The sequence below is a fragment of the Cyrtonyx montezumae genome, unplaced genomic scaffold (assembly GCF_038088225.1).
Source record: "Cyrtonyx montezumae isolate F1298 unplaced genomic scaffold, pur_monq_1.0 scaffold_24, whole genome shotgun sequence".
In the NCBI taxonomy this organism is placed as follows: domain Eukaryota; kingdom Metazoa; phylum Chordata; class Aves; order Galliformes; family Odontophoridae; genus Cyrtonyx; species Cyrtonyx montezumae.
This window is the reverse complement of record NW_027071981.1, coordinates 8,376,038-8,401,400: the sequence shown is the minus strand read 5'-3', so window position 1 is coordinate 8,401,400 and position 25,363 is coordinate 8,376,038. Positions and strand designations below refer to the sequence as shown.

The window sequence follows — 25,363 nt, the reverse complement described above, 5'->3', positions numbered from 1 at the left end:
AGTAAAAGAAACAAGGGGGAGGGCGGGAGGGTACAGGAAACAAATGTTAACTGCAAGGCCCTGCTTCCTGTTGCATTAACTCATCTGCATGGTTGTTGTCATGCCCTTCCTGTGAGCTTTTCTCAGTTCTGCGTTCTCTGCTTAAGCATAAAGCCACAGCTCTCAGCCTTGAGCGTTTCATGTCTGGGATTTCCCACGCCAAACTTGTGGTTGCTGAAGAACACTTGGAGAGCACCTGCAACTGGCAGAGCCCGGAGCGGGTCTGGGGGGAGCGTCCTTCGTTCAGACTGAAAAAGGAGACGACACCTTTGAACGGTGACATAATGGTACATTCCCAAGGTGTGTTCCAGCTACAGTCCTGTCTTTGGAAGTCCTTGAATGCACGGCGGTTACGGTGCCACTGTCAGGGCAATAGAAAGACGGGTCAGACTGCATCACTTGCAAGAGACAGCAAGAAGCACAGAGGATGGGTGTGGATGCTGTGAGGCATTCTGGCTTGGTGCAGAGGTGTTGTTTTTCTGTGTGTTTTGTTGTTTGTTTTTCTCCTGTGCTTAAATACTAAAACAGAGTAAAACCCAGGAAACTCCTTCTGTTCTACAAATGAATGTCCTTCATCACAAACTTGTGCGTGTCGAGTGCAACCAAAGCGAAGCTTTAAAGGACCATGGTTATGTGAGTAACTTTAACTGTGCCCTGAAGATGGACAGCCACCTGCATAGCTCAGAGGTGTAAAGTAGCCTTCGGCATACCCTGTACAAGCAAGAACAACATAAAGGCAGAAAACGGCATCGTGCCACAATCTAGATACCAGATACTGTCTGTAACTGAAGGGCTGAGAGCCCTTGTTTCTTTAACAAAATATGTGTATGATAGTGGTTTAAGAACAAGCACTGCATTGACTCATTTTGTACACCTTGTGCATGAAAAATATTCCAGTAAGTGTACTGTCAAACCATAGATGTAGGAAATTATTCATGTGTAAAGATGTGCATTAGGAACTTTGACTTACGGTTGCAAGGAGCTGTTTTAGCATCAATGCTGTCTGAAAAGGGGGTGCCTATCTCCATAGAAACGAGTCTCCTGAAGCATCAGCAAAGGACAACGGAGGTGTTCTTCAGTCCGGGACATTTCATTTCAGTGAAGAGATTCTGAATCTGGCCCAGGCTCCAAACACTGAGGTAGGTCAGCTCCCTGTCTACTTCAGGAAATGGTATTATTCACACATCAGAGTGATTTTCATTTACATGTTCTTGCTTTCTCATTTTTGAACGGGTTGAAGCTCCTCATTTTCTTTAGCTCACCTTTGCATACACACACATAGACTGTTTGCTCTCTTATGCGTCACCAAGGAGCAAAGCTGCCCTGTGTGCTGATGCACAATACCAAAACAGTAGCAAAGTAGGCAGCAGCTGCATTAGTTTGGGCTTATTTTAATGTAAAAAAAACCCTTAATGATGCCTGCTTTCCTTTGTCATTCCAGAATGTTTCTTTTACATGTACATCATTAGCAGAAACATTTTGTCCAGTTGTTGTCCAGTCAGGAGCTATGAATTTTTGATTTGTCAGGAAAGATGCACCTGTCCAGCTCTGAAGCCCCAGAAAGGGCTTAGGACATTGTAAGCTGACCTGACCAAAGAGCACACAGCACGTGTAAATCCCAAATCCTTTATTAGGCCCCTCTGCACAAGGTTTGGAGAAAAAGCTGAAATTATTCTAAATCTCTTGCAAGTGTTTGTCTGTCGCTTTTTCCTTTAAAAAAAAAAAGTTGAAATAATATATTGAGATAGATAGTGCAAATTTTTTCAAGTACGGAACAGCTTGCTTTTGAACTGTTTCTCTTCTTCACTGGCAATATCTACATTGCTATCTTCTGTGTTTTTCCCACTCTGCAGTGGAAAAGCAGGAAAGCAGTATGATCTCCAGGATGTACAGCACAAATGGGAAAACCCTGTGCCCCCACTCTCACACTCTGAAAAGGACTCATTTCCCTGTGGATGTTATCGGTGTCCTATAGACATTAGGTAGGTTTTCTGATGCTGTGCTGATCTATAAGCTGCTGAAGGTCAAATAGGTTGGGCTGCCTGTTTATCTGCTTTTCCTGTCGTACCTCCATCTTTGGTTTTGCTTTGACCCTTGTTTCTCCATCACGTGCCTGGAAACAAAGCAAGGCATTGGGGTGGTTCTGCTTCCAGAGGGGCAGAGGATGAAGTGGTGGTGGGAGAGGGTACACGGAGGTGTGTTTGGGAGCCTGGCTCCTCTCCTGGCATGCTCACACCAGGTGAGAGGTCTGCAATAGGCCATGAAGGGTTGAACCGTGCATGTTTGCTTCTCTCACTGAGCCTGTCTGCTTGGTGATGTGAACCTTGATGTAGGTAATAGCATAAAACTGCCTCTCACAGCTGCAAAAGCATCACAAAGTGTCTGTCCCAAAGTTAAACCTGTCATGAGAAAATGTCTGAATTGTCTGCATCTGGCTTCTTTTAGTAACAGAGCTTCATTAGAGGAATATCTGTCTCACGTACAGCAGTTTATGCAACACTGTTTATAAAGGAAGGGCCTGTGCACTTCAGGGATACTATGAAGAAAAATATTAATATATGGTCATTGAGTATTTTGTATTGAACAGTGTCTTTGTATTGTAAACAAGTGTAGTGAACCCAAAGGCATGAAGACCAATAAAACGGCTGTAACTGGCTCCCTGTGTGCTGGGTTCTGTGGCAACTGCACCACACTCAGAGCACTTCTGATGGCAATCCCCTGCATCACAGAGCTAGAGAATATCAGAACTTTGGGGTGGTATTCCATAGCTGCTGTTTCACACTGTGTAATCTGAAGTAAGAAAATGTATGTCCTGTTAACGACCTTAGGAAACTTCTCTCCAGCGTGTTACTCACCAGGCTTTCATTTTACTGACAGACCAAGAAACAGATATTGGACAAAGTCATGTTCAGCACAGCACTAGGGTTGGTATACCTTCAAATATAAAGCGCTGATTTTTTTCTTTTTTACGTTCAAAATTTACAACTTTTATATTCAATTTAAAATGCCCCCATAAGCTAGAATATAATACACGGTATTTTAAATACAGCCAAGGAAAAATAGCTACAGTAGGATTTAAAATAACATAGTAGCAGCAGAATTCTGTCTAAAAATAGAATACTAACTTCATTTAAAGTGTCTCTTCCTTCAAGTAGGTAAAAGCAAGCAGACCATTTAAGAATAAAATGACCACCTGGAACACAGAACTGCCCTGATAATGGTCAGTCAGATAAAGTTGATAAAGCTGAGCAATTAAAACACGTTACATGTTCGAAGCATGGACAAGAACAAACTGTTTTTAAAAAAGGCTGATATGCAAGTGATGTCACATCAACTTCTGTTACAGTGCTGTACCTAAAATTATACTTAATTTATCCTAAGACTCTTACAAGAAATTTACACTGGAAACTGTTCCAAAGAAAACAAAGGTAAGTTAAGTGTTAATAGCTTGCTTGATAACCCAGCCCATAACCCACAGTGCTGGCAGGGATGGCTGTGCTGTATTTGTACTAGTGCACAGTTATGGTGTGTAGCTCCTCTTGGCATTTATGTGCTATGATACCCGTAGCCTGCAGCACTCCAAACAGAGCAAAACCTTTATCAGTGAGGGAGAGTTGTCCAGGAAGAGTGCAAAGTGCATTACGTTAAGGAGCACTTCTTATACGTAGCTCCTTCTACAATGCATACAATACTTTTACTGCCTGACATGCACTACTTTTGTGCTTTTTAAAGGCTTTTTACTTATTTGCTGTTTGCTAGGATCATTGCTAATACCTGCATTTATTTATTTATCAGCCCTTTTGCATTCAGGAGATAATGGCAGGGGAAAAAGAAGAGGAGGGATCTGATGATAAAATGTAGAAATACCTCACAACTGCTTGAAAAAAAAGGTTTTCTTTTTTTTTTTTTGCTTTCTTATTGCTAGCAGCTGGTATTGAAATTGACATAATGTCTGGTGAACAGACTAATGTCACTCATTAACCACCTCCTCTGTTCAAAAGCAGGCAATGCACAAAGCATTATCAGTTCATTACCACACAGAGGAAAATCGTTTAAATACTGCATGAATCACAAAGCAACTCTGGAGAACGCTGGGTATACTTGTGTTCTCCAGCTGGACATGATTCAAATAACACAGCATCTCAAAGCCAAGATGCTTTTGGAATTACCTTCCCAGGTAAGAGCTGTTTCGTTAAGAGAAACAGAACAGTGGTTTTACTTCTTAATGTCACTAAACTCTGGTTTGTTTAGATATATATCTCTATATAATTAGTATATCTGTGTGCGTATATAAATACAAATATATATAATCATCTATATCTATACGTAAAATATAAATGCAGGTTTAAAAATAAGTTGGCATTCTGTCTGGGGATCCTGTGTGCTTTAAGTGCTCCCTATCATCCCAGCATTTTGGCTCAGCAGATATCATCCACGAGTTTCGCCCCGCTGATCCCCCGGTAGGTGACCCTGCTAGGTCGAACCAAGACGCCGTGGTTCTGCTTGCAGGTGAAGTACCGCTTCTCCCCCACAGAGCCATCGTTCTTGCCCTTGGCGCTTCGCAGCTCAAGGCCAAGCCATACCCCTGGTGCAAAGTCTGTGGGGCCAATGTACCTGATGGTGCCCATTTCGTTGGAGCTGGTCAGAAGGACCTGCGAGCCTTCGTGCAGCTTCACCAGTCCCTCCACGGTGGCTGTACTGGGGTGGCTCCAGCTGTGCCGTGACATGGAACTCTTGGATCTAGTTGAAAAAGGGGGAAAGAAAAGAGCCAGTTGCTTTCTATAAGACATCCAAGGTGTGTTTCTAATTCAGTGCAGTGCAGGAGAAGAACTCAAACTCCTTTTTTAAGAAAATTGAGTTTGGTCTCATATTACCAGCAAAACATGTAACAACTTCACTGTGCTACAACAGAGGGCAGTCTGAAATACTTAGAGAATCAATTTGCTTTCACCTTGATGCCAGGACTTGCAGTGTTCAGGTAGGTAGTACAGTAGGCAGGACAAAGTGCAGTCCTTTACCAAGGCCAGCTGAAATCAAACAGCTGAATGAAAATACAAGAATTTGCAAAATACGCAGCAGTGAGCAATTGGAAAACCATTTTGATGCTGCCTTGAATCCAAGGACTGATCGTAGGATACCCACAGACAAACTGCTGCTGCTGCTTAATTTTGGAGTAAAAAGAGTGAGTGTACATAATAGCATCATCTAGCACTTGACAAGCACAAAAGATTTCCTTTGCAGCCAGAAGCAGTAAGGCTATCAGCCAACCCACCCAAACATCTTAAGACTCAAATACTCACCTAACAAAGGAGTTTCTTCTGCTTATCTCTTTTTGTGAGGATGCAGAAGTTGTGCTTAAACTCCGTCTAAAACCTGAATGAGAAGGTTAATGAGCTGTGCAGGATGTATAATGTATAAAGATTTTTGTTTCTGACTCCATGATCTCTGTTTTCTTTTACACTGTTCCCACTACCTTTGCTACACGTTTTCCCTTCCAGTTTGGAAACTGATGAAACTTTTCACGAACATTAGGTGTCCACACCATGTTTTACATGCTCTGAGACAAAAGAAATTAAATAGAACAAACTGAAAAGGGGTAATTGGAAGCAGGCTTTTCACAAAATAACCTTCATTAAGGAAAAACAAAACCAACTACTTCAAGTACCTCAACAAAAGGTTAATTAATCTTGTGTACACCTCTCTCTCCACTGCCACCCTCATTAGGCTCAGGACCAGGTTAAATTTATGGTTAAGTAAAGTTTAATGTTTAAAGTGCAATATAATTACTATCAACATCGTACTCCAAACAGTTCATCCTGCAGGCAGCAACTGCATGCTTCATTTTTAGGATGGAGCATTTGTGTTCCTTGAAAATCTTGTGTGCTTTCAGAGCTGTGACCTTAGCACACTCTATTTAAAGATTGGCAGCCTACAGCAGACTATATAAGCCACAGCATAAACAGTGTCTTACCTGGAAAAGTGTGATTTAGCTTACTTGATGAAGTCTCTGCAAGAGAATCCGTTGACCCTGTTAATCTGAAAAACAATAACACAATGAAGATACTTTTTACTACAAACTACTGCTGGAGTACTTCTTGTCAAACACTGGTTAAGTTCCAATTGTTTTCCTTCGCCACCCAAAAGACCCTAACAGCTTGACATAAGGCTGGCATGTCAGAGATGTGTGTGGAAAATGAGTATGTTCAAATTATTTTATTCAAAGCATTTAACATTTTGAGGCAAAATTATCACAAACTCTTGAGACTTCCATGCAGTCAGCTGGAATGAGAACAGCATTTCCAGTCAAGTCTAAAATGCAACTTCCTTTTGGAACTGAACTTTGCTTGGAGCATCAGGACTAGGTCATAAAGGTAAGACACTATGAACACTGACTGCCCTGGAGGTGAAGGCCATGAAATTAAAATATCTGAAGTAGTAGCAAGAGAAATAAATGGGGGAGCAGCATTTCCAATTTATATTCTGCTTCCAGGAAGCTTATCTAAAAACCTGGAGGGTTTTAAATGGAGGTTGTAACCTTCCACTAGCAGAAGAAAATAAGATTCCTTCCATATTTGCTACAAAACTTTGTTTTCCATGGGAAACATACTAAGAAAGCACTTGACAACAAAAACATGACACCTGCTTCCGTGCTTACCTCTGAACACGAGAAGGAGGTGCAAATATTCCATAGCGAGGAAGGCAGCTGAAGTACTGGACACCACCCACTGAACCATCATTCTTGCCATGAGGCTTGTCCAATTCGATGCCACACCAGAATCCTACCAGGTTTTAAAACAAACCAATGATACCTCTTAAAAAACACTACAGGCTTTCCTTTATCAAAGCACTTGGTATGCATTTGCACTGAGGAAACAGAAACTATCTAGCTGTATAATAATGATATATGAGTATAGAGCTAAAAATATATAATACAAAATAACTATGCAAAAATCTGTACCAAAATAAGTCTCTCAGCGTTTGCATACACTTTATATCAAGTAAAATAATATTAATTTTTCTGAGAGAAAGTAAAACATTTGGTGTGCATACTAAAGTTGAATGGAAGTTACTAAATGTTACAGTGGCTACCTGGACAAAACAGAGACATAAAAGAACAGCAGTGGATGTTGAAGTTTCCCTCCTCTGTCCTCTGATTACATGTTTTCATCTGAGACCACCAGCACTAAAATTTCAGTTCTGATATTATTTTCTTCCTTCTCCCCATCTATCAAGTTCTAATTAATACAAATTGCAAGGCTGATGGTATGACACAGAGAGAAGGGCGTGATTCAGAACTGGCCAGCAGAACACTGAGCAGGAATTAGGACATTAATAAGCCTGATCGTTCATAACGAGTGATAAATGTGAGCTAATTATGTAAATGCACTAAATTTCATACTCCATTAACAGGCCTTATGTTATCCATCCCCAAAAGACTCAAAAATTTAATTCAAGTCACTTGGTACTAAGGCTTTGGATAAAATGCTAATTCTAATTATCAGCTCACGGAGCTCAGGAATGACAACTCATGAATTAGAAGGTCTCAATTTGTCAGATATTCTCCCATTCCTGTATCCACACATAAAGGAAGATCTGCACTGCAGCAAAATGAATAGAAAATGGAGTTTTGGTAACTTCCCAGAGCTATTTCTTTTTTTTTTTTTTTTTTAAAGTATTGATGCCACCAAATGCCAAGACAAATATTGTTGATTTCTTATCACTCCAGCAGACCTAGGTACTAACACCAGTACATACTCCTTATGCATTAATCTTGCAATAATAAGACCATAATTATTCCTTATATATATATACACACTGTCTTATATTCAGTGAGAAATAATACAGACAGAACTCTGCATTTAAAGTATTTTGGAGGGAGTGAAGAAAAAGATGGAGTTCTCAATGTCCCTGTTCTCACGTGCAACCCCATTCCATGTAATTCTACAATGTACACAAAGAGTTTGTGTGTTTGTGCAATTACCTGGTGCAAATTTTGTCGTCCCGCAAAACTTCACAGTGCCTGTTCTCTGTCCAACCACCAGTACTCTGTCTCCAACCTGAATTCCTCTCTCATCAAAAGGGATTTTCCTTGGAGCTGGAGAAGAGCTGTACAACCCTGTTAACAGTACAGCAAGATTTGGCATCGTTAGCTTTACATCTTTAAGAAATTCACAGGAAATAGTGAATCATCTGGTCAAAAGTCTTTCTCATTACCACAGCATACCTTTAACACATGGGAATACATATAAATTTTGCCTACAGAACTGCTTTGCCCCAGCATGAATCATAGAATCATAGGGGTTGGAAGGGACCTCAAGAGATCATCGAGTCCAACCCCCCCTGCCAAAGCAGGTTCCCTACACCAGGCAAACCATGAAACTCTTCTCAGCAGCTGAAAGGCACGCTGGCGAACAATAACATTTTTTCTGCTTGAAGCTGTTGTAAAAAAGCTTTTAGGAAGTTGCAAAGCTTAAAATGTACTCATAAACTACTTACTTCGAGTGCATCTCCTTAACCCTTTCCCATTCTGAAACTGCACGTTGAAGTCCTACATAAGTATTCAATACAACAGTAAAAATTCCTTCCCATTTAACACAGAAACTTATCGTACCAGCACTAATTCTAGATGAAGCAGAAGACACTCTAGTCAGTGGCTTTTTATTGCTGCCAGCTGAGTTCCGCTTCTTAGAGTAATTCTGTTTGCCTTCTAAGGAGACAGTAGAAGAGGAGGAGCTGCTGTATTCAGGAAGACCTTGAAGACACAAATAAATAGAAATTGAACTTCAGAGATGTTTGGAAAAGAACAGAGTAAGAAGGGAAAGCTTCTGAAAGAAGAAAGTTATCTGTTGTCCATCAAGTGGGCAGAATACAAAGCCTGGGGTCAAAAACAGAGGGCTTTTTAGTAGCAGTAGTTATGCAAACACCTATGAGGAATGACATAGGTACATCTGATCCCCCCTTGGCAGAATGGTGCTAGTTTAGTGGTGGAAGGCTCCTCTTTGTGACTCCATGGAAGTTCTTGCAGACTGTCTCAAGCAGATTTATTGTAGTATGGAAGCCGTAATAAGAAGTGATCACATTACCCTTCCTCCAGCATCCAGCCTATTAAAGGCCCAATGAGAAGCATAGGGAAGGTGATATCACATGAATGAATTATTATCTGGAATAAAGCCTAGTCTATCCCATTCCATACTATATTAATATCAAAAAGTCTGCTCTATAAAATAGGAATGGGACATAAATCACTTTTTATATCCATTCGCAAACCTTGACATCTAAGCCGTCCGGTAAGACTTACGTTCACTTTCAAAACTCTCCCTCAGTTCCCTCCTGTTCCTATCCCCCTTCTGCACAAAGTGAGGCAGAGTACAGCCAGGCTCATCTATGCTGATTTATCAGTGTCAAACCTTAAGATAACCCTGTGTATCAAATGCTCCAGAAAGTTGAGTGACCTACTACAATCATTGTTGGCAATATACCTCAACATTAACACAGGATTACTGTATTCAGTAAGATTTAATCCTTCTATTTGGTAAAAACGTTAAGAACTGCAGGAAGACAAACACAGAGAGCTGGGCTGAAGCAAAAGCTTCAGCATCTCGGGGCACAGAACAGAAATTTGAAGAGTCCTGAGGTACAGTCTGCAGCTATGCTGCACTGAAGAAATGGAAGTGCATATTACTACATGAACGATGACAGAACAGGCAAAATTCAGCTCTAAATCCACAGTATAAAAAAATGGGTGCATTTGCAATCACATCCTGTAAGTCTGTAGTTAGAGATCAGATTAGATGGAGGTCAAATCATCCAGCATTTTTACATGAACACAACAAGAACTGCTGATATAGCAGTACAGAAAGCTAAAGCAGTCAATGAGATGCTTCATTTTGTGGGAAATTATGGGGGGGGGGGATGAGAATAAAGAGCAGAAAGTCTTCAGCAGCTCAAATAAGCTATTCCTCTTACATGAGGCAAAACAACTTGCCAGCAGATGAGAATTTGACCTGTTCTTAAAAATCTCCTGTCAGGGACATCTCATGGCTTCTTCAGCAACTTATCTCACCACTTAACTAGCTACTGCTAGAGAGTGCTTTTATCCATAATAAAAAGCCTAAATTACCAGAGTTTTAGCTCAAGATTTCTTTTCTTACACTCTTTACATATGTTATATTGTTCTTTAGGTTTGGAAGTCTCTTGTTTCACCCCTTCTGTCCTTTTCTTCCTCCAATCGCAAATTACAGTGTTTTCTCTTAAGTCACATTTTATACCTCCACACATCATAGTGCTTCTCTGAATTCTTTCTCACACATAAAGCTTGCTATTTGGAGTATTCTGATGAAGATTATCATGAAATACAAGCAGCATAGGGCAAAAGGAGTCTCTCAGAAGCACAGTGAGGTATACCTGCAGGTACCTTGTAACATCATTTACTAGGAGACTAGGTTTAAAAATAAAGAAATAAAGAACATGAATTTAGTTACCTCCTTTGGCAGGTACAGTTTTTCCCCTGTTAACAGTCATGAATTTGTTTTCAGAACCACTGGATTTTCTTGACTTATTTATGCCTGGAATAAAAATAATTTCTATGAATACACAATTAACTAAGCATGTCCTAACAATGAACAGCAATTTTAAAGGACAATCGTGTACAAACTCTGAAAGACCTGCGGATTGGCAGATGTACAGATTAAATGTTAAAGTTCCCCACACTCTTGCTAAGCAGGTAAAACAAGGCTGCAGAATTGTTCTCATGGACATCAGACACCTTAACACATTTAAAAACAGTCCAAACTATCTTGTCACACTACAAAATCACCAGCAAGATATTCATGTTTACATAGAAGGAGTTTCACTTAAATCTTCCAAACATTTACATCAACAGCATAAACAAAATAAAGACTTTACTAGTACTTCATGTATATTATTCACAGGTATTTGTTTCACAATTTCTGCATGAAAAAACTTTGAGACCAAGTCTTCAGTCTACAAATGGTGAAGCATTTATGCCAATGCCACCGTCAGAGCCTAAAAGAGCCTAACTAAAGCAGTGGTGTGGAGTGCACAAACAGGTACTGACACCTGCTACAACCCATGAACAGCTGTTGTGCATTTCTGACTATTCCCCATTCTACTTCCAGGAGAACAAGCTGCTACCTGATTTACCCCCTCCCTGTTACAGAGAAGAAATCCCATCTTTTTTATTTAACTGTATCTCAGCTTAATTCAGCTGCTGGGGCTGAACTCATGTGCAGATGTATTTTTGGAAATTTTATACTTTAGCCATCAAAACATCAGATCAAAAAACTACCATGCTGCAGCTAATAACACATTTCTCAATTTAATTGAAGCCATCTTTCTTTCTAAAAAAAAAAAAACCCAACTATCATCAACCTGACGAATGGTTCAAATCCAGCATAAACAAATCAAATATGAAGGCTCTACACAGCATCATATTTCACTTTTCAGCTTCTAACTGTATCTACAAAAGCATATTAATTTCTTCTTGGATCTTTACAAACTGGTGATAAGCAGGCACGGAGTTTAAAGGAAGGAAGAAATTTAATCTGGTGATGCACATGAACACAGACGAAGTTATGCAGCTCCATCCTCCCACTGCAGCCAGTGGATCAGTCAGGCATGCTCATTCTAGCGGACCTTTCAATACAAGAGCATCCTAAAAATGACAGCTTCAAGATTACTGTTTGTGGATGTAAGCACTGCTGGGCAAGTGATGCATAACTCACTCTGATTTTTTACCTAAAGGAACTGTCAAACGTTTTACATTTGCAAAGTCAGCCATGCACCTCTGTGACAGAAGAGGCAGCTCGTGGCTAACCTGTCCTGAGCACTGTTGTCTGTGACAAAGGCCACACTGCTCTCCATCACAGTCTAACAAGCTCTAAACAATTCACAACAAACTGAATCAAACACTGAAGAACATCTGACAGTCAACACAGATGTGCTCCTGAGCAGTATCACTAACACACTACTTACAGAAACATGTGGAACGTCAGTTCATAAACAGCTTAAGTCTTTGATAATTGTAAATACACACACTTAGGGCTTACTTTTCCCTCATGTTGGGTTACAAAATGCTGCCAAAACGGCCCTCTCTTACTGGCTTGCCACGCTGGTTTATAGCCTAAATGTTGCTGGTAAAGAGGGGAGGCTTAAGGCCACTTGAGCACTGAAATGTGAGGGTATTCTTCCATCCCTGAAGCTGTTCTGCCTTGTTAACAATCACCAGAACATGATTCAAATGGCAAAAGACATCCTAATGTAATATATTTAATGCAAAGATATCCAATCTCATCTCGTATGCCTCTGGAATTACTCAGAGAATTTAATTAGCAAATAAAACACAATCAGTTAAGTAGCTCCATGATCATTTTGCCAGAAAATAAGCGTATTCAATTTCTACAAATGAAGTTACATATAGATTTGTTTCCAGATTTTCAGTGGTTTCAGCAAGGTGCTTCCAGTCGCCCAGGGAGATCGCAGGAAATGAAATCACACTGTGTTTAGACATGTAACTGACATCACATCCAACAGATGTCACTTGAGAATAAATGCACTGGGGAATGCCTATAGAGCTTATTATAAAGACTGTAACTTTTGAGTGTATCAGATCACTGTAATCACTGAGGAACTACACACAAATGTCCCACCAGTTCCAGGCAAGTGAACATCTAGTACCAGAAACATGCAGTCTGCATCACCTTTTCTTCCCACACAATTAATTCATTCCAAATTAGCACATTCATAGTAAGATTTACAGGACTGGTGCTCATGATCTCTCCATCCTGTTTCAACATAAAATACTCACCAGAATTCACTTTGGAAGTTATGTGCGTCACATCTATTTTCTTGGATTTGATCAGAGGTGAGGATCTCGTGGAAGAACTTCGTACAGAGGTTTTCTTGTGCTCATAAGCCTTGCTTATTTTAGAGAGAGGTGCAAAGATTCCTGGAAAGAGGGTTGTATGGGCCAAACAGAACCACAGAAAATATTAATGGCATTATCCTTTTTTGCTTACTCTTAGAGCCATAATCATGGCTCGTTAAGTTGCTGAAGCACGTTTAGCGTGCAAGGACTAGCTCAAATAACTTTATTTTAATTCACATTATAAGAGAATTTCAGAAATGAAAGTAAAGCTTATACCACGTTTGGGTGCACACTTGAAGTACTGAACTTTTCCAACACTTCCATTGTTCTTTCCCTCTGCTTCATCCAGCTCTATCCCAGCCCACTGCCCGCTGGCAAATTCTGTTGTGCCACAAAACCTTAACGTACCAACCTATAACATTAAGCAACACAGAAAGATTTTGTTTAAAATGTATGGTTCTCGACAACATAGCATGGCTTATGAAGAAGAGAGCTGTTAATGACCAAGCTTTGAATCAGAACAGATGGAGAAATACAAACATAAAGATCTCCCTTGATGATCGACATTCCTATCCTTCAATGCCAGCCACTGCATTTTCCAAAACCTATCAGTCCTGTGTGTCTATTGAGCAGAAGCAGTGGTTATTGACAGATCACATAACAGAGAGGAATTCAACAGCAAGCACTACTGTACAATACCACTCAAACTCAGCAAGGTACGTGCCTACCTAGTTCTACTTTCAGTGCCTTCCCCAAGTACTAGAAACCTGACTGGATACCTTTAGTTTAAAACCATTCCTCTTTGCCCTAAAATGTAAAGACCATGTAAAAAGTCGGTTTCCCTCCCGTTCATAAGTTCCTTTCAAGTACTGGAAGGTTGCAATGTGGTCTCCCTGGAGCCTTCTCTTCTCTGAGAGAATCAAGCCCTGTCCCCTAAATGTTTCTTGTGCTGGAGGCCCCAGGCCTGGATGCAGTACTCCAGATGGGGCCGCATGAGTGCGGAGCAGAAGGGGCCAATCCCCTCCCTCGCCCTGCTTGGTCACACTGCTTTTGATGCTGCCCAGAATACAGCTGGCCTTCCAGGCTGTAACCACACACTGCCAGTTCACGTTGAGCTTTTCCACCTATCGCTGCTCCTGAAGCCCTTCCCACAGGGCTGCTCTCAATCCACCCACCACCCACACTGACCTATGTGCAAGACCTCGCACTTGGCCCTGCTGAACTTCATAAGATTTGCTTGGGCCAACCCCTCAAGACTTCCCAGCTCCCTGGAGGACATCTCTTCCCATCAGCACACCCAGGATACCACACAGTTCAGCATCATCTGCACCCTTACCAAGTTACTCATCATACCTTCTGTCCTGCAATAACAACACGATCTCCCAGCTTCAGGCCAAGTGATAAAAGCATGGCCTTGCCTGTGATATGATCATAGCTTGTAATCATGGCTTTCGAGATGTCACATGACAGAGGCATTGCATCCAGCAATATCTGCTTGATTTCTTTTGCACTAGCTGCTGCATCTGCCATCTCCAGTGGCATATCTACTGGATCAGGAACCACATCCACTGGCATCTGTCCCTTATCATTCTGTAAAAGCAGAACATAGAACAGCATTTAATAGCATGACTCTTAATGAGGGAGAAACAGCAGCTTATGAGGTTTTTAAACCACTTCATTAGACGTATTTTGGATAGAATATAAACAACTATAAATACATTCACAGTTTCAAATAAGGATGCCATGACATCCTAAGGCACATAAACTAGCATTTACGGTGTCTTAATTTCAAAAGTGCTAAATTCCCAGAATTCTTAAGATTAATTATTAGTGCTCAGCACACAGGGAGAAAAAACACCTGAATACGAGAAAGCATTTTCAAAGATATCTAGACTGCACATAACATAGAACTGGCCAAACAATGATGCTTCACACAAATTCACACCACCAGATGGTCTATCATGTAATGACTTTTCAGTAGCCTTAGAGCAGTAATACAGTGAGTTTCTAGAGGTCATGTGCTTCACCTCAGTATTTCTGAAAAGATCCACCGCTGCCACAGTTAAGTGATGCAAGATACAAATGAGAATTACAGCATCAAAAACAGAACTCTGAACTACTGAACTAGACATGGACATGACAATACAACCTTCAATACGTAAATATGACAAAGCATACAAAAACCATCCACTACAACTTAACAAATGAGTTTTCAGAGGTGCTCCCTCTTCACGTAATAGATTTTTAGCTAACCAAACCCAGACACACTGTTCTACTTTTCCAGCTATATTTCCCCAGATAATCAAATAATTAGTGAGGAATATACAGCCTAACAGCTTACCCTGAAGGCAGGATTTGCTCCATGCTCCAGTAAACACTTGACAGCTCCAGTACATAGGTTAAATGCAGCAATATGCAAAGCTGTTCCAAAGTCAAAATCACTGCAGGTAGCATCTACATCTGCAATTAAACATCACACGAGGTTATGTAGTATGTTACTTGTACATTCCACCCTATACATTTCCTGAGAGGGCACATTTTTATAGTTTATATTAATACAGAAACAAAATGAGCTACGTACTGAATCTATATAAAAAGCAATTCTACAGAACATCAACCTTATCTGCAAATGTTGATTCAGACCATGAGTTCATTTGGAAGGTGAGCCTTTACTTTCATTTGTTTTACAATTCCGAAGTCTTAGGTGCAAACTGTTGGTATTTGAGATACCCAACCTACTGGGCCAAGATTAACAGGTAACATCAGGTTTGCTTATTTTACTTGATTTGGAATGTTAAAACAAGTTGCATCTTCAACAAGGTGCCTTCCTTTGTGTGCAGGTAATGGGGCAGTGGAAAACTGATTCCACCTCTGCTTTACACAAATTAATTTATGGTGGCCAAGAATTAACTGTAAGCTAGCAATTTTTGCAATTCCTGCTTCCAAAGAACTCAGCAGGGTCTGACACAGACAGCTCAGAAAACAGCACTGCATCAGACGAGGTTCACATTGGCATTAATCATTCCCTGTGTATCTTTCAGTGTGCTCTAAGTTAGGTCTTTGGCATGTCTCCTGAACTATACTACAGAGATGTCAATTTAAGTCAATGACATACATAACCATTTATTTAAAATGCCAGCTGATTTCATCCTCAAACCAAATGACAAGAATATCTGCAATGATCCAATCTGAAACACTGATGAGGGACCTAAAACTTTCCACCTAAGGGCCATGGGAGACTTCTGGTATTCTGCAGTTGCAGTCTGTCCCAGAAAACACTAACCCTTTCCACAAACTAATGAACAAATTCTATCCTATCACCATCCTGATATATTTAGACTAAGTTAATATTTTTAGGGTACGTTAAGATGTAAACACAGGCATACTTGTACATATTTTAATGATCTATATGTAAACTTGATACACACTAATATTGACTGACTTCAAAAAGATGAAAGGCATTAAAGTTTAACCGTTTTACAAATGCTCCAAATGCAAACACATTTCTTTAATTTAATTTGCACATGAATGATAAAAGGACTGGATTCCTTTTTGCAGTCGTAACCACAGCTATGTATGCAAAGCCACTTCATACCTGTCAGATGTTAAAATACCACTACAAGTTTAAGGTTTGGTAGAAGCTGTGTAGTAGTATCCAAATACTGAAGCTTCCACGTTAGATAAGGCCACCAAAGAGCCATTTTATCTTTTTAAGAAGATACAGTCTTCTATATAGTCGAGATGTGGGGGAAAAAAAACAAGCAAGTCAAAGCTGCTTCAGTCACTAGTTTGTCACATCATGTTGTCAAATATCCACCTCTTCCTTTACCATTCCCCAGTGCTTCAAACACACTTCCCAGGGAGTAAGACACTTTAAAAACCCCAAGGAATTGCAACAGTAGCCACACATTTCAATTTCTGTGTGCATTTAGATACTTCTCTATCACTGAGTACAAAGCACAAGTGAACAGAACACAATTACATGACACAGCAGTAACAATGCCTACCTTTTGGCTTTGCATTTTTCAAAATCACACTAATAAGTTCTGGAACATCAAAGTAGGCAGCATAATGCAAAGCGTTCATGTTTGTCCAGCGGCTGCGCAAGCTGCTATCAGCACCCAGATCAATAAGCTGCATTGCAAATTTTACTGCTGTTTCAACATCACCTGCAAGGCAAATGTTTTGAAACATGTATTAGATTTGCTTCCAGGCCCTCAAAAATAGGCACATACTTGTGGATAAAAAGAACATAGCTTAGATCACAGTTTGTACCTCAGTCTGAAACAGTGTTTGCCCTATTAAACCCATTTCAGACTAGTATTTCTGTTTGAGATACCTATACCACTGTCACAGCCATAACCCCACCACTGTTCTGTGTGTTCCTGTCTGACAGCCACTAGAAGCCAAAACTAAGCACTACAGTTTACTCCAGGAAACCTTCTGATTAATTAGGCTGTACATCTATAATGGCATTTCTTTACTCACCGATACCATGAGCCCCTGATTTGCAAGTGTAATGCAGAAGAGTCATATCAGTCAGTCCATCCCTGTCATTCACATTGCAACCTCTCTTAATGATCTGAGGGATGAGAGGAAAACACATTAGCTGTGCCACATCCCTGACACCAGCATTACTTAGCAAGTTAGTTCAGACACATGTCCTTATTATTTGCTAATAATGAAGCTTCCCACACTACACCGTAGCTGCAGAAATGAGCTATGTGCAGCAATGTAACAAACAGCACTGTCTACATATTGCTAACTGTCATTATTTAATGCTTTTAAAAATTGTTTATGCTTTACTAATAATATAGATGACACATGCTGAGAAGTTAACCATTTTACTGAACAACAGATAAACTGCAGCATTTAAGAAGTCCCTCCCTCCTGTTCTTTGGTTTCTCAACACTTCCTTCCCCCTTAGAAAATCATTATGGTAGGAAGATTTTTTTCCCATGCCTTCCCACCTAACCATCAAAGCCTATTAACCAGAAGAAAAATAGGAACGTAGGCTGGAACACAAACAGCAGGTCCTATGAAAGCAGCCTATGGCAAGTCTCAAAAATATTTTGGATTCTATCTCATTTTGGCCTTGGAAACATTGCCCTTAAGATCAGGCTTCAGCAAAACACGTATCAGGGTTTTATGATTACTCTTAAGTAAGAAAATGAAGCACCAAGGTTGAGGGCCTCTGAGAAATAACCATTTTGAGAAGAAACATGCACCTTCTACCACCTATCCTAACGTGCTGGGATGTCAACCAATCCTCTCCTTATTTCCAACTGAAAATGGAAAATATATGCAATACAAAGCACTAACCAGTAACTGTAAAAAAAGGCAAAACCTATATCTGCATTTAAGGATAGTCCTGGTTTGGAATGAGCTGTTTTGAACTGCTGCCACCAAAGCACATGTTTAATGCTGTAAGCATTCAAGGATCTACTTCACTTATACCTCACCTCGTTCCCAATAACATCAATGTTCTGCTGGACCTGTGGAACCCACTGCCTTAAGATAGCAAACAATTCAGAAACTGATGTTTTGGGGTTGAAAAGTATTTCCTGGCATGCTGCATCATTGGGATCAAAGAAGGAAAACTCTGTTTAAAAAAAAAAAGAAAAGGGGGATTATGTACAATTAAAAGTTCTAACTTTATGAATATGTACAACTTTCAATCTCAGAGGCAAAGAACACGAGAGATTACTTCATTAATAACCTCACTGGAAAATTAGAAAGCCTGACTAATTCAGATAACATTCTTCAGTGTCTGAAGAAGTAAGACCTCACCGTTGAGCAACAGTCAGTTCTGAATCAGGACCAAACACAATGGTACTGCAAGGCTGATTTTAAGTTTAGGCAAGGACCAGCAGAGGTGGCCAATGGTTATGCCAATAACAGCTCAGCCTTGTTTCAAGCTAGGCAATGCCTGCTGATACCGAGCTGCTCCCAAAGCACAGGCAAGCCTCAATTCTCAGTTAAGTGATGAAACACACACACGATCCTTCCAAATGCTGTAAAACATCTTCTCCTTCCATCACAATTCACATAAAACAGCAAAACATACACGCACGTATCAGGAAGGTGTTAGTGGCCTCTGTTTCCTTTCTGTCATGAATGTACCCATCCCACCCAACAGCAGCTGCAGGTAACAGCCAATGTAAGCTTTCAAATCAAGATGAGAAAAAAGATAAAAAAAACCACCTATTTTTAAGATTTTAAGCCTCACGTTGCTTCAGACAACCCAAAATTCAGTCATGAGAAATACCTTATTAGTCAAGTATGGTATTCTATATGACTTACTTGTGTTTATCTGCATATATACACAAACAGTACTGTTTTAAACTTGTGGAATTTCTTCCAACTCAGAAAGAATCTGGATAGCAGTAGCTATTAGGCGAAGCAAGGGAAGTGGAACCTACTATATCATCAACAAATGACAGAATAATGGGAAACACTGAATTTTCACCCCTGCTGCAGTTGTCATGGAGTTGCCTTCTAAAAAGGTTTCAAGTTAATGCACAACATCAGCTTTCACCAACCAGAGATACAGGGCTGTCTGAACGGAGACATGGGACAATTAACGTACAGCATCAGACACCTGACTCAGGGCTGGGTATCTGACATGGTGTGAGCTACCTCTGGATGAACCAGCATAACCTTTCTTCAAAAAGAGCACACCATAATTCCAGACTGGATTAATAAATGTGAGCACAGATGGAGCTCACTTCCCAAGTTCTTCACATACCTCTAACTGCACTACCCTGATTCAGCAAGAATGAAAAAGCAAGACACCATCACTGATACTTAGCATGACTTTTCATTTGCATCTTGCCTGCACTATATAAAAACAACACTCCTTTCCCTGCACTACAGAAAGCTTGCTTCTTAACGTATGCCCTAGGTACTGACACAGATCTTCTGACTTCTTTTTGAGTCCTCGTATAGACCTCAGTTATCTCATGCTGGAAGCTACGAACAAACCACGTCCAGACAACAAGATTAACAATCTTACGTGGTGTTCTTATTCTGCCAAGTTTTCCAGTTACTAACCTGAACCAAATCACACCAGTAAGCAACTCTAATAGGCTGCAAGGCTTAAAAAGAATGAGAATACATCAACAGCAATCACCAGAAGTGCTTAACAGCCAATTAGCTGTAGTGCTTGCACGAGGAAACATCATCATACAGAAAATCTTTCAAAACAAAAAGTTCTATGAAAAGATAATGGCATCTAGGTACCTGAAAACTTTACTTTTTAAGGCATATAGACACCATTTCAAAGACATAACAATTGTAGCTACCTGTGAAGATCAACAGCCAAAAGGACATTTTAATCTGCTATATTTCCTGCTTTAAATATTATTATAGTTTGAAAACAATTAAACAAGAAAAACAGGAAAAGCATGAGTATTCATTTTTCACCTCCTTTTAAGATAACAGAATCCATTTAATGGGAAGTAATTTTTCTTTCTGGAAAGAGACTATATGGAGTCATTAGTTTTCCTCTGTATTTATCATCCAAATTTACTCTGCTCACCACAAACTCACATTAATATACGTACCACAGTCTGAAGGCATTGGTGCTGAAGCAACAGAAAAAGTAACAGATGTTTCAGAGCTTGGAAACAGAAATCGATCTCTTTCAGTGAAATAATCCCCTTCAAAGGAAGGTTCTGGGATACCCTCTATGGTCATCTTCCAGAAAGCCCCTTTAGCAGGAGGAGAATAAAGAACAGTGCCCTTAGAAATCCTTTGGATTAGTTCTATTGTATTAAATGTAACATACATAGATAAAATCTTTCCTTTTGCAAACAAATTATTACAAATACCAACTTCTTGCAAACTAATAAACAGTATTAATTCTTAAAAGCAAGTGGAGCATGGTGTCAAGGACACCCATCTTCTAGATTTGACTTCACCACCAAACTCACATGTAATTAATGGACAGCATGAAATTTCACCATGTTTTCCAACACTGACAGTATGAAAGTTACACTGTAATTAGGAACTACAAATGATAACAAACAAATTTAGATGCTTTACAACTTTAGGAAAAAGGTGAAACCTCAGAGACCTTTCCTCACACTTGGCACACATCCTTCTCTCATACTATCATCAGCAAGAACAAGCTCCCAGCTACTGCTTTCCCCTCTTCTAATGCTCATGACTTGAATTGTCTGCAGCTCTGCGGCAAGATTAATCACTGAGTGATTCACTCCTGGATGTATGATTCTATCACCTCCTTTCCCAGCTTCTCCCCTCGGTTTTAAAATAGCACACTTACCACCGTGTAGGAGCACCCTCCCAGCTGTTGTTTCCAGCCAAGTTTTGGAGCCTTACAGCAACCTATGAGAGAGAAGAAAAATGAAATGGCCATTCAAAGCTCTAGAGACGTGTTCTAGCCAGGCCAAGCTGCATTCTGCTTCCTGCCTGCCTGCTAAGACAGTAGAAGACAAGAGCTGGCTACCACTCACTCATAAGACATCCAGTTGGGCAAATTCAGCAATAAATGAAGAAAAATTTTATTCTTGAATAAAACTATCTAAATCTCACAGCTGAAAAACTGAAATTCTGCATATTGAAACTTCATGGCAAAGTAATGTAAAAGCAGCACTTCTACTAAATGAGCCTACACTTTCATTTTAGAGAATGCTATATACCAGTTCTCTTAGGCTCCAGAATTTGTTCGTGCACTTTGACTGAAAGAAAGGATTAATGGAGCTTGAAGGCATGCTTGGCTTCATTACACTTTATCCATGCAAAAGTGAATGAGAAGAAAAAAAACCAAGCACCTTCTGTGTTACTTTAAAGATTTGTTTTGTTTGGTCTCTCCTACACACAAGAAGTTAAGTGAATTGATTTATTCTAGCATTTTCTCAAATAAGTTTGTAACACTGTTTGGGTCCTCGCACAATCTGCATTCCAACAAAGAAAGCATTTTAACAGTGGATTGAAGCTGCCCATCTTGAAGTTAATAAAACCTCTATCCCTTCTTCTGAACCATGCATGGACAGTTCACCTCTAAGTTTACTCGACTTGGAGAAGAGATCCAGATGACAGATGATCGTTTTTCTCCATCTAACTTATTTCCTCAGTCTTGCACAGCTGTGCAAATAAACACGTGTGCTGGCACAAAAGAAAGATCAAGGAGGAGGACACTGGGAACGACAGGGCTATTTCTTCCAACTACATTATTAAATTGCATTGGCTTCAGCAGCCAATTCAACAGGGCTAAAATTATCTCTAATTATTTCAATTGGTATTTTCATCCAACGATGCAGAGTTTACAGCTAATATTCCTTTACAATTGACACAGACACTGACTGCAATGACCTCCTTGTACAACGGACTAGGAAGTCTCTTAAAACACAGGTTGGTAATTTCATCTTGTTTGCAAGGAGCAGCAAAATACATTTGCTACCCTATGATATTTGTTCAGAGGCTGTGGTCAAAACAGAAGAAAGCTGTTTTGTAGAACTTGTGAACCCACATCAATCTTCCATGGCAAACACATATGACACTCACAGAATGTACAAGTAATGCACATGTGTAGAGAAGTCATTTGAACTCATTAATTCAGTAAAAAAAGGAAAGGAATTGAAAGATTTTCACACGGCACTCCCAGTGCGACAGTGAAGAAACAAAAGGAGCACGATCAAAAGCAGCCACACCTGATGGAGCAGCTCCTAACAGGTGAGGTGTTCAAGGTGTGATTACAAAACCAGCTGGCACTAGAGATCAGCAGAGATATCTGGATAGTGCAAACAACGCTGAGTATCGCACAGATGAACAGAATTGGTGCTTTTGCAAGTGGCCAGGTCATCTTTCATATTGAAGGGCCAGAGGGAAGAACACAATCCTTCCTCCACAAGTGAAAGAACCTGAGCAAAGCAGGCTGGGCAACGCCTGGGCTGTTGGGCAGATGACACTAAGACCCGAGCACTGTGGTAAACGTGCCCACCCAACACTACTAAGAACAGCTTCAAGTGCTTACACCAATGCCAATACCCCCTGGCCTACATCCTTACACCATGAGATTTTCATTAGGATCCTGAAATATATTACCATTTTATGGTCCAGAACTGAACCATAAAAGGTCGAGGCAACACGTTCTGCACTCACAACTACCTCCAGAGACTGCAAGTACGTGAGTGTCACAAGGCAGTGTGACACACACACACCTGGAAAGGCAAAAGGAAAGCAAAAGTTTGACAAAAGTTTCAAGGAAATAGAAAAGGTGGAAAAACACTGTGTTTGTGATGAATTCTGTTCCAAAGACAAGCACAACACTGAGGTATTAATTACACCCAGGATATACTGACTCAGATGGGAAGTCCTGGTGAAGTGGAACGAAATGTCAGGAAAAATGAAGTATAGAAGAGTCAGTAAGGACAGAAGTTCTGAGAGACAGAAAGAAATGGTTAGAAAAGCTCAATGAAAACAATGCCAGCTTTCCTTTTCACAGTGAAATGCTGCTAAGCACAGCACAGCACTGCACTCACTATCTGCCAGCCATACACTGCTGCGACCCGAGGGCAACCTGGACGCAAAAATAAAGCAGAAATATCACTGGAAAAAAAGAATTAAGAAAACTTGATAGTCCTCATCTAGACACAGGCTGCTGCTGGCAAGGCTGAGTGCAAGCACGGGCTTCCTAGGCCACATCTCACACAGGATGTGGACGGGGGGAAAAAACAGTAAGGTGTATACGGCGCGATGCACTTTTCTGTGCAGATCGCGTGATTCCCGATCTCACGCCAAAGCAGCATCGCTTCCTTCCAAACCCCACACCACACCTGCAACCTCGCAAGGACTTCAAGGGGCGGCGAGGCCTGGTCATGAGGTGGGTGCCATTTTGGACGGCCACCGTGGATGACGAGCAGCTCCCACCCGTGCAAGGACATCACCTCTACCCGGGGCGCGAGGCCCTCCGCCGCGCGCTGCGTGCCCGCGCACGGCTGCTCTCACCCCGGCAGCGGGCACGCGAAGCCGCCCCACAGCGCACGAACAACACTCCGCGAGGGGCCGGCTGCAGGCCAGCCCCCGTCCCGCCGCCCCTAAGCCCCGTACCTGCCGTGGGCGCGGCCGGCCCGACCCGCGCCCGCTGGGAGCCGAGGGCGCCGAGCGAGGCCCCGAACCCGTGGCCGCCGCAGCGCAGCGCTCACGCTCAGCCCAGCCCAGCCCCGCCCCGCGCGCCTGTGGGCTCCAGCGCCGCCCCCCCCCCCAGGCCGCCTCTCAGCGGGCGCTGCTGGGCTTGGCGTCGCTCAATTAAACCCCCCAGGCGGTTTTCCACGGCCCTGCGCGGCTGTGGAAGAAAACGCAGAGCCTTAAATGCAGGTTAGAAACCGGTTTCACCCGGAAGCAGCTTGCAGTGGAGGTGGGGGCTTAATCCGCTGCACCTGCCCTGCTCGCCCATGCTGTGCGCTTGGGGATAGAGGCAGGGGAGAATCAGAGGCAGTCAAAGTGCAGCTGGGACAAGCAGAGACCTAGTGCTTGTGCTCCAATGACGTAGATCCAAAGATAGGTAAACTGAGAGATCACGCAATGGAAAAATGCATTTCTGTACAAGTGGAGCCCAGGCTACATGAAGGGAATAATCTTGGATAATAACTTAGACAAACGCTGCTATATTTTACGCTCCCATCCAGGTCACCGTGAAGTAAATGTACCTGATGTTTACGACCAGTCTTTTGTTTTTCCAGGGATAATTTTACCTTGTGTCCATTTTTCGCAATTAAGTAATGGGGATGACGACCACAGATTACCTTGAAATGAAGCAGCATGCAAGTCAAGAGCTGGAAGTGCACTCAGCTCCCAGAGACTTGAAAACTGCAAGGAGAACAGGGAAGGGCAGCTGTGGGAATCAACACGATGCCAGAGGGTTGGGGAAAGCTAACGTAATTATCTCTCCATTTCTTAGGTATGTTCCATACCTTGGAAGACAGCAGAGAAAATTGTACCCTGGGTAAATGCAGGCCTGCTACGCTCACCAGAAGGAGTTATGAAGTATAACCAAAGGCATAGATAAAAGTGAGATGAAATGACAGCTTGATACCGGCTTGCACCTTTTGTATGATGCTCGATGTTAGAGTCACAGAATCCTTAGAGTTGGAAGGGAGCTCTGAAGGCCATGCAGTCCAACTCCCTTGCAGTGTGCAGGGAGACCACAGCTAGGTCAGGTTGCCCAGGGGCTTATCCAGCCTCCCCCTGAAAGTCTCCAGGGATGGGGCATCCACCACATCACCAGGCAACTGCAGGGCAGATACCAAGTAATGGACAGAGGTTTGGATAGGGAAATTATTAGCAATTCTGGAAAAGATTGAATTCAAGAGATCAACAACATGGGTGAAGTGCAAGCACAGAGAAAACAGAGCTCAGAGTGAAGCAGAATTGAATGTATGGGGGGGGGGGGAGGTTATCGGTGACATCCAGGAG

The 25,363-nt window shown here is 41.4% G+C and overlaps 1 protein-coding gene across 1 annotated transcript; it reads right to left on the bottom strand.

Annotated features, from left to right (window-relative positions):
- Window positions 1-2,886: 2,886 nt before the first annotated feature.
- On the bottom strand, window positions 2,887-24,058 carry CLIP4 (CAP-Gly domain containing linker protein family member 4). Its single transcript, XM_065739618.1, has 17 exons — window positions 23,999-24,058; window positions 21,213-21,274; window positions 20,491-20,637; window positions 18,388-18,527; window positions 17,414-17,507; window positions 16,933-17,094; window positions 15,267-15,385; window positions 14,279-14,515; window positions 13,202-13,337; window positions 12,866-13,006; window positions 10,521-10,604; window positions 8,651-8,791; window positions 8,021-8,155; window positions 6,695-6,818; window positions 6,011-6,075; window positions 5,340-5,412; window positions 2,887-4,779 (listed from the first exon to the last, which is right to left on the bottom strand). The coding sequence occupies exons 3-17, from the start codon at window positions 20,621-20,623 to the stop codon at window positions 4,458-4,460; spliced, it is 2,106 nt and encodes a 701-aa protein (XP_065595690.1). The 5' UTR covers window positions 20,624-20,637; window positions 21,213-21,274; window positions 23,999-24,058; the 3' UTR covers window positions 2,887-4,457.
- Window positions 24,059-25,363: the final 1,305 nt, after the last annotated feature.

Coding starts and splice junctions, on each gene's coding strand:
- CLIP4 (XM_065739618.1), bottom strand. CDS start 20,623: ATGACCATAGAGGGTATCCCAGAACCTTCCTTTGAAGGGGATTATTTC. Junction 18,528..20,490: donor ACCAATGCCTTCAGACTGTG/GTACGTATATTA, acceptor TTTTTTAAACAG/AGTTTTCCTTCTTTGATCCC. Junction 13,007..13,201: donor CAAGTGTGCACCCAAACGTG/GTATAAGCTTTA, acceptor CCCTCTTTCCAG/GAATCTTTGCACCTCTCTCT.